The sequence below is a fragment of the Bombus affinis genome, chromosome 5 (genome assembly GCF_024516045.1).
Source record: "Bombus affinis isolate iyBomAffi1 chromosome 5, iyBomAffi1.2, whole genome shotgun sequence".
Lineage (NCBI taxonomy): Eukaryota > Metazoa > Arthropoda > Insecta > Hymenoptera > Apidae > Bombus > Bombus affinis.
This window is the reverse complement of record NC_066348.1, coordinates 12877984-12890479: the sequence shown is the minus strand read 5'-3', so window position 1 is coordinate 12890479 and position 12496 is coordinate 12877984. Positions and strand designations below refer to the sequence as shown.

Sequence of the window (12496 nt, the reverse complement as noted above, 5' to 3'; positions counted from 1 at the left end):
TTAATTGCACATTTTTTAATATCATAAATATTAATAATATAATTATCACTTTTTAACTGTATAAAATATTATTGACATGCATTAATATTTGACTTTAATATGTATTTACATGTACGTAATGTTCAATGAAAAATTCATTAGATGATTGAAAGTTTCTCTATGATTTTATAAATTATACGTGTAATCACAATATATTTATAATATGTAAACACATTTATAATTCGGTCTATAGAATAAATAAAGCACGTAAGTAAAAATTTCTGACAAAAAATTTGTAATAAAGGCGTTTATAGCTCCATTAATGCTAAAATATGTATACTGAATCGTAAAAATTAATTATACCTGATTATATATAAATGGACGTAGCAGATACCTAATTTATCGACATAGAAGATTCAAATTTCTACCTGCAAACTTACAATGTAGCTCAAATTCATTGTCGGAGCCGCAGTTTCACGTGTTTATTTATTTTGTGAGTTACGTTGTTACGTTATGGATTAATGCTGTGCAGTCGTAATTTAATTTTGTTATACTTAATTCTGTAAAGAGAGTAATGAAATATTTTCAGAATTAATGTTTGTAAATTTCTGACATAAACTTAATATTGTTTTAAAACATCATTTTCTACAGAATTACGATCAAACACTAATATTATAATTGGTTCTGTTTATATTTAATTTCTTCTTAATTTTATTATTTTTCATTATCTAAAACCTTGACGTAGTTTAAAAATATTTTTGGTTTGTATTGAACCAAGTAATTTATAACTATGAACGATGAACAAATTGTTTTGACATTACCTGCTACACAAAGTGTGGATGCAGTATATTTGACTCCACTAGAATCATCACAAGAGAAAACCACGAAACCTGTATGGGGCAGATTATGTCCTATCAAATTACCTTTTAAGACAATGGGTAAAAATATATATTTATTTAATATTGTGTATTATGTGCAAGTTTATATAATTTATAATATATGATATTTATTGTGTCACCTATGTTAATTCCATTTACTTTCGTAGAAATGACCAAAGATGTTTATACTCTTGGTCGAGCAGAATCCTGTGATATTTGTGTTACTAGCAATGAATTAAAACCAAAATGGCTTAGCGTAATGAGTAAGACACACTTTAAAATAACTAGAGAATATATTGGTAATGGTAATGATGCCATAGTATATTTAGAAGACTTAAGCCAAAATGGAACTTTTGTTAATAAAAGGAAAATAGGCCGTGGGAATAAGATAATACTCGAAAGTAACGATATAATATCTTTAGCACAACCTATAGTCACTGGTAAATAATTTATATCTTATAATAAGCATGTATATATTATACATAAATCTCACATTTTATTTGCACTATATAATACAATATTTGCTACAGTTTATATATTCATGAGTACAACAGCATGTGAAAGCAACAATCTTCCTCCAGAACTCAAAGATAAATATACAGTGTCATATAAATTAGGATCTGGGGCATGTGGAGAAGTGAATATGGTATTTAATAAAATAGGTTGCCAAAAATTTGCTATGAAAACTATTATGAAAATTGGTGATACAACAAATGGACAAAAACATCCGTTAAATGATCCTGAGAAAATTATGAATGAAGTTAAAATATTAAAAGCCTTGAAACATGTAAGTGAATATATAAATTGCTAAACTGATATAGAATGTATTAATATGTACTTTATTCTTTAGCCTTGCATAATTCGAATGGTAGAAATTGTAGATACCCCAAAAGCAGTATACATAGTTTTGGAATTAATGGAAGGTGGTGAACTTTTTGAAAGAATAAGAAGCAGGGGAAGATTATCAGAAAAACATGCAAAATTGATTTTTTATCAAGTTGTATTAGCTGTTAGTTATCTACATGATTGTGGTATAACTCATAGAGATTTGAAGGTATGCGTTTTTCTTAAATATCTCTGATATTTTGCTTTAAATATAAATAGTGAATAAATATTCTTTGGTTACATTTACAGCCAGAAAACATATTATTAGCTAACAATTCAGATGTTACATTAGCAAAAGTATCAGACTTTGGTTTATCAAAGTTGGTTGATGCACAAACTATGATGAAGACATTTTGTGGGACTCCTATGTATGTTGCACCTGAGATATTGTCTACTATTGGACGTGGTTCTTACACGAATCAAGTATGTATATGCAACAAATATCTGGAAGAAATAAGATGTTTCATATTTTTTAATTTAACTAGGTTGATGTATGGAGTTTGGGAGTAATATTGTATGCTTGTTTAAGTGGTTCAGTACCTTTTAATTGTTACGACAAGAATATGAGTTTGCAAGATCAAATAAAGTGTGGACGTTATGGTTTTCCTCCTTCCAAATTTAGACATATAACAAACAAAGCTATAGATCTGGTATAATAATATTTGATGAAATATTATTGTAAAGTACACGAATAGAAATAATTCTATTTTCTAACAATGCAATCTTTTTAGATTAAGAGTATGATGACAGTAAATCCGAGAAAAAGGATTACAATCAAACAAGTTCTATTACATCCTTGGTTACAAGATCGTGAACTTCGAGAAACTGTTGATACCTTATTATCGAAAGAAAATGACGAAAACATAGCGCCGCAAAGTATTTCCACTAACACTCAATACAAGAATGAACAGCATCAAAATTTAATTAAAAGAGCGAGGTTGCATCTATAATTATGTTACTTCCCTCTAGTTCTAGATAATATCATTATTTCAAAAATCATTGATCTCTAATCTATTTGTTCTATTTATTATTTATCATATAAATTGACTAATTAGTCGATAAAAGTTAGTCCACATTTATACATAACATGAAAGACCAACATCAATTATTTTCATTAGGTTAATAAAGAAGATCAAATTAAAATAATTATATTTTAAATTGATTTAATTTTCAAGTACACAGTTATAATATAAATAAAATTAATTTAATAATAAAATTAAAAATATAATAGAGAAACTTTGTAACTGATATGCACCAAAACATTGTACAAATAATAGTTATAAGAAATTATTTTCATGTTTTATATTTTTTTACGCTTGTAATTATTAAAAATTTATTAAATATATTCTTTTTACTAAAATTTCCGTACGTATTAATATAAAAAGAAATTTCGTTTTCTCGTGAAATCTTATCTTGATAATTTTTCATTGGAAAACAAATAAAACCTTATATGTAATAAGAAATACCGGTTTATATACAATTACAAATCGTATCAAGAATAGTGTTTCATTAATCATGTTTTCCTTTTTCTATCTATTCTTCTCTGCATTGGTATTGTCCTTCGCCGTTACATGGGTTTGGAATTGGAGTTTCCATGTCTGGCCGTTCCTTTTTTGTTAGTCCCGCTAACAGTCGTTTTATTTGAGCTATTGCTTTTCCGGGATTTAGAGCCTTGAAAGAATTGGCCACATAATAATAATATATAAGTTATTAACAATATTTGAATTTCTACTTTTTATATAACGTTGTGCATTTCATACCTTCGGACAAGTTTTTGTACAATTGAAAATAGTATGACATCGATATACGGAATAAAAATCACGTAATTTACTAAGTCTTTCTTTATGCCCCATGTCACGTGAATCTATTATCCACCTATAAGCCTGCACGATAAAAATATTTCATGGTGTATTGAATATTACATATAGGACATTCGTTTCTGTAACGAATAATTTATGTACCTGCAGAAGAGTTGCAGGACCTAAAAACTTATCACCAAGCCACCAATACGGTGGACAAGAATAAGTACAACATCCACAGAGGATGCACTCGTATAAACCATTAAGTTTATCTCTATCTTTTGGACTTTGTAGGATTTGTCGTAAACCGAGAAAATTGTCTTCTCCGGGACGTTTTAAAAATGGTTCAATATGCTGGTATTGTTTCAGGAATTGTTCCATATCCGTTACTAAGTCTCTAATTACGTATGAGTGCGGTAAAGGATATATGACTATAGGTTTTGGTGATTCCTTCACTTTTCTAAGAATAAAAAGATAGGATACTATATGGCTTTAGGATAAAAAAATATTATGAACTATTTACTTTACTTCATCTGACAATGAGTGTTACAATTTTTTGAATAATTATTATGATTCAGGCAGATATGAGTAATGTATGCATACTATCATTATGAAACAACAAAAAAAGGTATTTTTCTCGCATTACGTGATGCAAGCCAAGGTATTAACACCATTTATATTCATCGAACAACTTCCGCAAATTCCCTCGCGACAGGATCTTCGATACGATAACGTGGGGTCATGTTCCGCTTTTATTAATGCCAATACATCTAATACCATGGTGCCGCATTTATTTAAATCCACACTGAATTGTTGCATGAAAGGTTTTACGTTTGGTTTTTCAGGATTCCAACGATATACTCGAACAGTTTGCAGTCTGGGCTTTTCCGGTATCTTCCGATCCTAAATATGGATTAATAATAAGAAGGAAGGAAATTTTATAATTCAATGCGTAATAAAATTTATAAAATGAAAAAAGAAATACAAAGGAAATGAAAAAAGCTTTTATTAATAAATATGAATTTTTAATATAACTGTAACATTTATGGTTGCTAACTTCTGGAGGTGTTTTGCATTCTTTCACAACGGCGATTTCGGCGTCAATTATGTTTTCTGTCTCAGATGGTTGCTTTTCTGCCTTTCCTGCACTGGACAAAAATCTATGGCTTGAAAAACGACTATTTTGACGCATGCCTCGTCGAAGAGATACAATTGTACAAGACCAAAATCGGCTCGCATGACTAATAATATTGAAGTTGAACATTGTACTTGTAGAAGTTTTATGAAAAACCTTTTATAAGTATCACCTGAGATTATAAAGGCATATTTCGTTTTTCTAATCTTTTTATCATTTTGTTTTGTAGTGACAGTGTAATTCTTAGTTAAAATAGAAACAAAATATCATCATTTGAAAGAACTTCATAGTTGTTCTTTGACGATTTATTCACATTACGAGAAAAAAATTATTATGTTATACACATAATTTACATAATGCTGGATAATATAGAAATAATGAAATAAAAATAACAGTATCATATGTTTTTGAATTAAAGCTAGATCCAATAAACACATGAATTGTATAAAAATTATAAGATTACAAGTATGCAACCACACAATTACAAATTCACAATAATTCGTGAAAACAAATGATAATATTTCATTGACGTACAACGTTTGATATGGATATGCAACGCCAAGGTTTGTTGACTTTGGAGTACCGCAATTTGTGACATAAAGTTATGTTCATACATGGATGATCATTTATGCAATATTCATATGTTTTTATTTACTAAAAGTATAATTATTAAATAATAATATTATTAAAATACCTAATATCTGATTCTAAAATAATGAAAATAGTATGTTTCATATTTTAAAGCAATAAATTTCATTTATTTGAACATTAATCTTTATTTATACTGTTGCTCAACATTTGCTGCACGACACAATATTTTAAATATCTCGAGCTATTTTAAAAGGTCAGAAGTTATCGCTCGTTACACACGAGTTATAATGGATTAACCCCCGCAAAGAAGCAGTCTTCTTCCTGTGAATCAAGCTACAGCAATAATATAATAAATATTCGTTAAAGTTTTCATAGTTATACAGATATAAGTAAGAAAGATTAAATTTTTCAACTTTACTGGATTACCACCTGTTGCTCCAAGAAGCACGTTATTGTTTAAGTAGTGGGAATCACATCAAATACAATTTTGAATCACATGTATTAAATTAGAAAGCCAATAAAGCAATAAAAAAAGCTTTATTACATTCAGGGCTTAATATTCTTAAAAAAGTTCAAAAACTTTCCGAAAGATAATAAATACGGAGGTTATAAATTTATTGTATTATGTAGATAGTTTATAATATAATAATATTAGTAATACTATCACGAAATGATCTTGTAATGGATTTATGAATATTTTGTTTTTATTTAATATATAGTAAATATTTATACATGAAACGTATAATGTGGTATTATATACATATGTAAATAGTATTATACAAAATTTGATAAGCTTATTTGTTTGTATATACTCTTATTATGTTACATCTTTTTACAATTCATTCATCATTAATATAAAATTTAATATTCTTTAGGCAGTATGCAGTATGCGGTTTTAGTTATTGGTAGTGGTGGTAGAGAACATGCCATTGCTTGGAAACTTTCACAATCTCCTTATGTAAGTGTCTTAAATATAATATATTATTATATAGGTAAATAAAATTAATAAAACTTCTAGGTAAATAAAATTTATGTTTCCCCTGGAAATAGTGGAATTTCATCAGTTGACAAAGTTTCTCTAGTCAAATTAAATGTTAAAGATAATAAGGTATATTTTTATTATTTTATGAATTGGATTATATAATTATACGAATGAATTAAATAAAATTATGCTAAGATTTTTTATTACATAGGAAGTAGCAACATGGAGCAAAGATAATAAAGTAGATTTGGTAATTATTGGTCCAGAAGAATATTTGGCTAATGGATTAGCAGATGAATTAAAGAATGCAGGTATTAATTGTTTTGGTCCACAAAAAGCAGCATCTAAAATTGAAGCGGATAAATACTGGGCAAAAGAATTCATGGATAAATGTCAAATTCCTACTGCAAGATGGAAGGGATTTGTAAATGCAGAAGAAGCAAAGAAATTTGTTAAAAGGTATATTAAAAAATTATATTTATAGGTAAATTTTAAGAAAAAGTATTAAATATGTAATAATTTATTATAGTGCACCATATCCAGCACTTGTAATAAAAGCTTCAGGTTTAGCAGCTGGGAAAGGAGTCATAGTAGCAAAAGATAAAGAAGAAGCTTGTAGAGCTATAGATGAAATATTAATAGACAGAAAATTTGGGTCTGCTGGTGAATCAATAGTTGTAGAAGAATTATTAGAAGGAGAAGAAGTATCTGTACTTGCATTTACAGATGGTATAAAAACAATTTTTAATCAAAATTATTGTAATTTTATTATGCAAAAACTCCCTTTTTTCTACAGGGAAAAGTATTGTGCCAATGGCACCTGCACAAGATCATAAAAGAATATTTGATGGAGATACAGGACCAAATACTGGTGGTATGGGTGCTTATTGCCCATGTCCATTGCTAAACAAAGCAGATTATGAATTAGTGAAAGCAGACATCTTACAAAAAACTGTTGACGGTCTTAGACAAGAACAAATTTCATATGTTGGTTCGTATCAGATATTGGAGCTATATTATAATTTATAATACATTTTACAGAAACAATTTAATGTGAAAAAATGTATTATTTTTAAAAATACAGGCGTATTATACGCTGGATTAATGTTAACAAAAGAAGGACCAAAAGTTCTAGAATTTAACTGTAGATTTGGAGATCCTGAAACACAAGTAGTGTTACCATTGTTGAAATCAGATTTATTTAATATTATGAAGGTTATTTTTTATGTTAATATGAGAAATTATAACTATGAATTAATAAATGTATGGATTAATGAACGAATTTGAGAATTAATTTAATATTTATTGATATAGGCCTGTTGTGAGGGTTCTTTAGTTGAATCTGAAGTTATATGGGAAGAAAATCTGTTTGCTGTTGGTGTTATTTTAGCATCTCGAGGATATCCAGTATCATCATCAAAGGGTCAAGTTATAATCGGCGTCAATGATATTTCGCGTGAAACAAATCAATTTGTTTTCCATAGTGGTACAAGTATCTCTTCTGAAGGAGAGTTATTAACTAACGGTATATTTTGTTGAATTTTGTTTCTGGTTGTGTCAATTCCTATATAAATATATATACAAGTTCAGTAATATTTGTCTGTTTGTTTATTTATTAGGTGGAAGAGTTTTGATTACTGTAAGTTTAGCTCCTTCATTGGCTTTGGCTGCTGCTAAAGCAACACGTGCCGCCCAAATCATATCATTCGAAGGAAAGCAATTTAGAACAGATATAGCACATAAAGGAATAGCAAGGTACCATGTAATAAAAATTATATAGAAGAAAAGAGAAAGATTTAATCAAGTAATATTACCAGGTCTATATTGCACCATGGACAATTGACATATAAAAGTAGTGGTGTGGACATAGAAGCTGGAAATTCATTAGTTTCAGCTATTAAACCAACAACTTACTCGACGCAACGTTTAGGTACAATGGGTTCGATTGGTAGTTTTGGTGGTTTATTTGACATAAAAGCTACTGGTTATAAAGATCCAATCTTAATATCTGGAACCGATGGTGTTGGAACTAAATTAAAGGTATATAGATGTTTATAGGAAATTAAAAGATTATATAATGTATAAGCAATAATAATTCCAATATAATAACAATGTGTAAAATCTATTAATTTTGCAGATAGCGTTTGAATGTAAAAAACATAATACAGTGGGTATAGATTTAGTGGCTATGTGTGTAAATGATGTTCTTGCACATGGTGCTGAACCTTTATTCTTTCTGGATTATTTTGCTTGTGGTAAATTAAACGTTGATATAGCTAGCAATGTTATAAATGGAATAAGTGAAGGATGTAGAAAAGCTGGATGTTCATTAGTAAGCAAAAATAAGTGTACTTTTTAATCTTTTCCTCTAATATATCGATTAAGTAAGAATATTACACGTAAATAATGGATCTAGATAGGCGGGGAAACAGCAGAAATGCCAGATATGTATTCCAACGAAGAATACGATTTAGCCGGTTTTGCTGTGGGAGTAGTTGAAAGAAATGATTTGCTTCCACGTGTAAATGACATACAAGAAGGTGATATTGTAATTGGCTTATCATCAAGTGGTGTGCATAGTAATGGATTCAGTCTTGTTCGAAAAATTTTAAAATTAGCAAATAAAAAATATTCAGATGTGGCACCTTTCTCTGAAAATAATCGTACAATTGGTATTTGTTCTGTTTCTTTATCTATGGTATTTTTCCTACTATAAAAAGAGAAGTTTATTTACATCTATTGCTCTTTAAAGGCGAAGAATTGTTAGAGCCAACGAAAATTTACGTAAAGGGAGTAATTCCTGCTTTGCGCACGAATTTAGTAAAAGCATTTGCGCATATTACTGGAGGAGGTCTGACAGAAAACATCCCAAGAATTTTACCAAAAGATATGGGAGCAGTTTTGGATGCAAAGACGTGGATTATTCAACCAATTTTTGCTTGGTTGGCAACTGTAGGTAAGAAAACGCAAATATTATTCAAATTTTAACATATAAATTTATTTTATACTTATACATATTTTAAAATATCTATATATTTCATAGGAGAAGTTAATAAAGAAGAAATGTTAAGAACGTTTAATTGTGGCATTGGTGCTATCCTAATTTGTTCGGAAAGAGATAAAGACAAAGTGTTAAGTAAATTACAAATAGAAAATGCTAAGATTATTGGACATATAATTAATTATAAAAGTAAGCTCCATTTAAAACTATTTTATCAAAAATACTTTTATTTATATTTATACACATTAAATATTGCAGAAAATCACACTAGAATACACGTTAAAAATTTTGAGGAAGCGTTAGAATTGAAAATGAGACAATACATACCAGATATAATTTCACAATTAAGTAAGCCTTTAAAAAAAGTGGGTGTTTTGATATCTGGTAGCGGAACCAATTTACAATCACTAATTGATGCAACTAAAGATCGATCTCAACATATTGGTGCAGAAATTGTTATAGTAATATCTAATAAACCAAATGTTGAAGGACTTAAACGAGCTGAAAAAGCTGGTATTAAGACGGTGGTAATTGTTGTTTTTAAAATTTTGTACATTTTTTTTACCTTTCATCCATAAATCATTTCAGTATGTGATCATAGGTTATTAAACATACGGATTATCCTAATCGAGACGCATTCGATGCAGCAATGAATGTTGAACTCAATGCTTTTGGAGTTGAAATAGTCTGTCTTGCTGGTTTTATGCGCATTTTATCAGATAATTTCGTAAATCAATGGCGTGGTGCCTTAATAAATGTGCATCCTTCATTATTACCATCATTTAAAGGTGCACATGCACATAGAGATGTTTTAGCAGCTGGAGTACGTGTTTCTGGATGTACAGTGCATTTCGTGAAAGTATGATATATGTTATATTAGAAATTTTTCTTTACATTAAAGAATTCTTTTATATTATTAAAAATAATTTTCAGCCTGATATAGATTCTGGAGCAATCATTGAACAAGCAGCAGTACCTGTACTGCCACATGACACTATAGAAACTCTTCAAGAGCGAGTGAAGACAGTTGAACATTGTATCTTCCCACTAGCTCTAAAACATTTAGCTACAGGAAGGATACAGTTAAACGAAGATAATTCCATTACATGGAATTATTGAACTCAAGATATTATGTAATTATTTTATGTATCATTTGGTACATTTATATATAATATATATATTTTTTTAATTTGTACACATATATTAAATTTTTTATCAATAGAAATAAATCAGTATAGAAGTATCAAATTTTTTTAAAAGAAATGTAATAAAATAATCTAATACAATAAAACAGTATGTTTTCTATGATACTTTTTTATTTAAAAATTGAAAATATCATTCCAAATAAAGTGTCTTCCTCTTTGATAGGGGCGTTAGAATCTACTTTTATTGAATTATCTATTTTAATTGTTTTTTGTGGTGGTGTTGAAAGTGCTTCGTTTGCAAGATCTTCTAATTTAGTATGAAGCATTTGTTTCTGAAGTATAGGTACTAATAAATTATACTTATCGATTTTACTATTTATTCGTTTTGTTTCAGACCTAAAATTTTCTACAATGTTCCTCCAAGTTTCTTCATCCGTGTAGTTCAATGGAAGATGTCCTACATTATTACGGGCGTTTATTAATTGTTTTCGCAAATGTTGTATTTCTTCTCTTATTTCTTTAGATAATTGTATCCATTCTGGAGTAAATCCATTTTCTATTAGTATCTGCAATTTAATATTCTGCATATAATTTATCGTAAATTTCTTATTTATATTAATTTATCATACCTCATTTAATTTGTAAGTAACAAAATCAACATATGGACTTCGAGTATTTGTATTTTCTTTCAATGGTTTACCCATGCCTGGTAGATCTTTAAATTCACCTTTATTCATTGCTTCTTGAATTAAATCTTCTACTAAACGATCCATACCAAAACGTGTTTTAATATCTTTGGCACGTTGTTTATCCATTCCAACTAATGTATTACGTTCTTCAGCTTGTAATTTTTTTAATCTATGTTCTAACACATTGTCAACTGCCTTCTGAGCTCTTTCTATTGTATATAACTTTTGTCTTTTGCTATGTGTTCCAACTCCTATGTTATAAACTAAATAATGACGATGCTGTGGAGCTGTATGCTAAAACATGAATATATATATATATATATACTAGATTAGAAAAAAGATAATATGTAATATATATATTGTTTAATGTTGCATATATACTTTAATATCAAATTCTTCCACTTCAGGTAAGTTTGTACTGTTTTCTTTATCTTTCATTCTTGCTTTACGAATCTGTCTATAAGCAGTTTCAATCTGTGAAAAATGATATTACAAGTGTATCATAACTCGCAATATTAAATGATCTTCATTAGCAATACAAGAAATTTCATACCTCAGAAAATTTTGCAGCATTAGCTTCTGATGTGCCACTGTCTGGATGGAATCTCTTTGCTTGATAAACAAATGCTAATCTTAGTGTCTCATCTTCACAATCTTCTGCAACTTCTAACGTTTGATACCATTTCTTGAAGTGCAATAAAGAGTACATAGGTTATTTATGTCAAATAACATTTTAATTGAAGAGGTTCAATGTATATATATTTTACTAAACATATATATACATGATAATTATAATCATAGATAATTTTATAGTTAAACAGAAATTTTTATTATAATTACATTGAAGAATGAATGTATTCATAAGGAATTTGAAAATAATAGTAAATGCCTGAATGTAATTTTCATACCAAAACACATACGACTAATGTTACATAGATGTAATAAAAAATATACGTTTTTTACCTTTATATCACGTTGATGTGTGAATCTTTTTATCTGCACAAATTCCCAATAAGGTATGCAGTATATGTGCTTAAATGATTTCTTGTTACACCGATTAAATTTTAACATGATTTTTAAAAAGTTAAATGTTATTATAATTTTGATATTTTGTTTTACGATTATATAACTTATCGTGTTATTGTAATATATATTAACATATAAACTATTCTTTATGACAAATATTCAAAATAACCTACATGTTCATTCTAAAAAATAGTTATAAATAGTATGTCATGAATGACATTCTGCAAAAATGTACTTTTTGATACGAATTAGATATTACGAACTTATTAAAGACAATTTATTTGTCATAGAATCAACACAATTATTAAAAATCATATAAGAACGAACGTAACTTTGACGTTTTAAAAACGTGTCATATACATATCAAGTATCACGTGGTAAACAAA

At 28.2% G+C, this 12496-nt stretch overlaps 4 protein-coding genes across 9 annotated transcripts; 2 read left to right on the top strand and 2 right to left on the bottom strand.

Annotated features, from left to right (window-relative positions):
- Positions 1 to 168: 168 nt before the first annotated feature.
- Positions 169 to 3014, top strand: LOC126916913 (ovarian-specific serine/threonine-protein kinase Lok-like). Its single transcript, XM_050723205.1, has 7 exons — positions 169 to 917; positions 1025 to 1297; positions 1388 to 1644; positions 1708 to 1911; positions 1992 to 2165; positions 2228 to 2392; positions 2474 to 3014. The coding sequence occupies exons 1-7, from the start codon at positions 770 to 772 to the stop codon at positions 2690 to 2692; spliced, it is 1440 nt and encodes a 479-aa protein (XP_050579162.1). The 5' UTR covers positions 169 to 769; the 3' UTR covers positions 2693 to 3014.
- A 184-nt stretch (positions 3015 to 3198) lies between these two features.
- LOC126916920 (uncharacterized) lies at positions 3199 to 5204 on the bottom strand. Its single transcript, XM_050723228.1, has 5 exons — positions 4599 to 5204; positions 4188 to 4444; positions 3704 to 4001; positions 3503 to 3625; positions 3199 to 3413 (listed from the first exon to the last, which is right to left on the bottom strand). The coding sequence occupies exons 1-5, from the start codon at positions 4803 to 4805 to the stop codon at positions 3276 to 3278; spliced, it is 1023 nt and encodes a 340-aa protein (XP_050579185.1). The 5' UTR covers positions 4806 to 5204; the 3' UTR covers positions 3199 to 3275.
- Positions 5205 to 5500: 296 nt separating this feature from the next.
- LOC126916910 (trifunctional purine biosynthetic protein adenosine-3) lies at positions 5501 to 10555 on the top strand. 4 transcript variants are annotated; one of them, XM_050723195.1, is made up of 17 exons: positions 5501 to 5656; positions 6143 to 6225; positions 6286 to 6375; positions 6461 to 6708; positions 6779 to 6978; positions 7046 to 7240; positions 7334 to 7464; positions 7564 to 7774; positions 7869 to 8004; positions 8067 to 8289; positions 8387 to 8581; positions 8666 to 8921; positions 9002 to 9205; positions 9293 to 9439; positions 9509 to 9777; positions 9852 to 10109; positions 10184 to 10555. In XM_050723195.1, exons 2-17 carry the CDS (start codon positions 6148 to 6150, stop codon positions 10367 to 10369), a joined length of 3027 nt encoding a protein of 1008 aa, XP_050579152.1. In that variant the 5' UTR covers positions 5501 to 5656; positions 6143 to 6147; the 3' UTR covers positions 10370 to 10555. The 4 variants fall into 4 exon arrangements, with proteins under 4 accessions (XP_050579152.1, XP_050579153.1, XP_050579155.1 ...); XM_050723196.1 differs by having other exon boundaries at positions 5501 to 5872; XM_050723198.1 differs by lacking the exons at positions 5501 to 5656; positions 8666 to 8921; positions 9293 to 9439; ... (1 more) ...; positions 9852 to 10109; positions 10184 to 10555 and having other exon boundaries at positions 9002 to 9206.
- Positions 9458 to 12492, bottom strand: LOC126916918 (dnaJ homolog subfamily C member 28). 3 transcript variants are annotated; one of them, XR_007710818.1, is made up of 6 exons: positions 12048 to 12492; positions 11638 to 11769; positions 11466 to 11558; positions 11025 to 11378; positions 9816 to 10976; positions 9458 to 9751 (listed from the first exon to the last, which is right to left on the bottom strand). XR_007710818.1 is itself a non-coding variant. In XM_050723224.1 (5 exons), exons 1-5 carry the CDS (start codon positions 12153 to 12155, stop codon positions 10566 to 10568), a joined length of 1098 nt encoding a protein of 365 aa, XP_050579181.1. In that variant the 5' UTR covers positions 12156 to 12492; the 3' UTR covers positions 9458 to 10565. The 3 variants fall into 3 exon arrangements, 2 of the variants coding, with proteins under 2 accessions (XP_050579181.1, XP_050579182.1); XM_050723224.1 differs by having other exon boundaries at positions 9458 to 10976; XM_050723225.1 differs by having other exon boundaries at positions 9458 to 10961.
- Positions 12493 to 12496: the final 4 nt, after the last annotated feature.

Excerpts from the sequence above, each read along its gene's own strand:
- LOC126916913 (XM_050723205.1), top strand. The coding sequence starts at position 770 with ATGAACGATGAACAAATTGTTTTGACATTACCTGCTACACAAAGTGTG. Across the intron at positions 1,645-1,707 it reads TATTAAAAGCCTTGAAACAT|CCTTGCATAATTCGAATGGT; the intron begins GTAAGTGAATAT and ends TTTATTCTTTAG. Across the intron at positions 2,393-2,473 it reads CAAACAAAGCTATAGATCTG|ATTAAGAGTATGATGACAGT; the intron begins GTATAATAATAT and ends CAATCTTTTTAG.
- LOC126916920 (XM_050723228.1), bottom strand. The coding sequence starts at position 4,805 with ATGTTCAACTTCAATATTATTAGTCATGCGAGCCGATTTTGGTCTTGT. Across the intron at positions 4,002-4,187 it reads AATACCTTGGCTTGCATCAC|AAAAGTGAAGGAATCACCAA; the intron begins GTAATGCGAGAA and ends TTTTATTCTTAG. Across the intron at positions 3,414-3,502 it reads GTACAAAAACTTGTCCGAAG|GCTCTAAATCCCGGAAAAGC; the intron begins GTATGAAATGCA and ends AATTCTTTCAAG.
- LOC126916910 (XM_050723195.1), top strand. The coding sequence starts at position 6,148 with ATGCAGTATGCGGTTTTAGTTATTGGTAGTGGTGGTAGAGAACATGCC. Across the intron at positions 6,376-6,460 it reads TAAATGTTAAAGATAATAAG|GAAGTAGCAACATGGAGCAA; the intron begins GTATATTTTTAT and ends TTTATTACATAG. Across the intron at positions 7,775-7,868 it reads AGGAGAGTTATTAACTAACG|GTGGAAGAGTTTTGATTACT; the intron begins GTATATTTTGTT and ends TTTATTTATTAG.
- LOC126916918 (XM_050723224.1), bottom strand. The coding sequence starts at position 12,155 with ATGTTAAAATTTAATCGGTGTAACAAGAAATCATTTAAGCACATATAC. Across the intron at positions 11,770-12,047 it reads CACATCAACGTGATATAAAG|AAATGGTATCAAACGTTAGA; the intron begins GTAAAAAACGTA and ends TTGCACTTCAAG. Across the intron at positions 11,379-11,465 it reads TGGAAGAATTTGATATTAAA|CATACAGCTCCACAGCATCG; the intron begins GTATATATGCAA and ends TTCATGTTTTAG.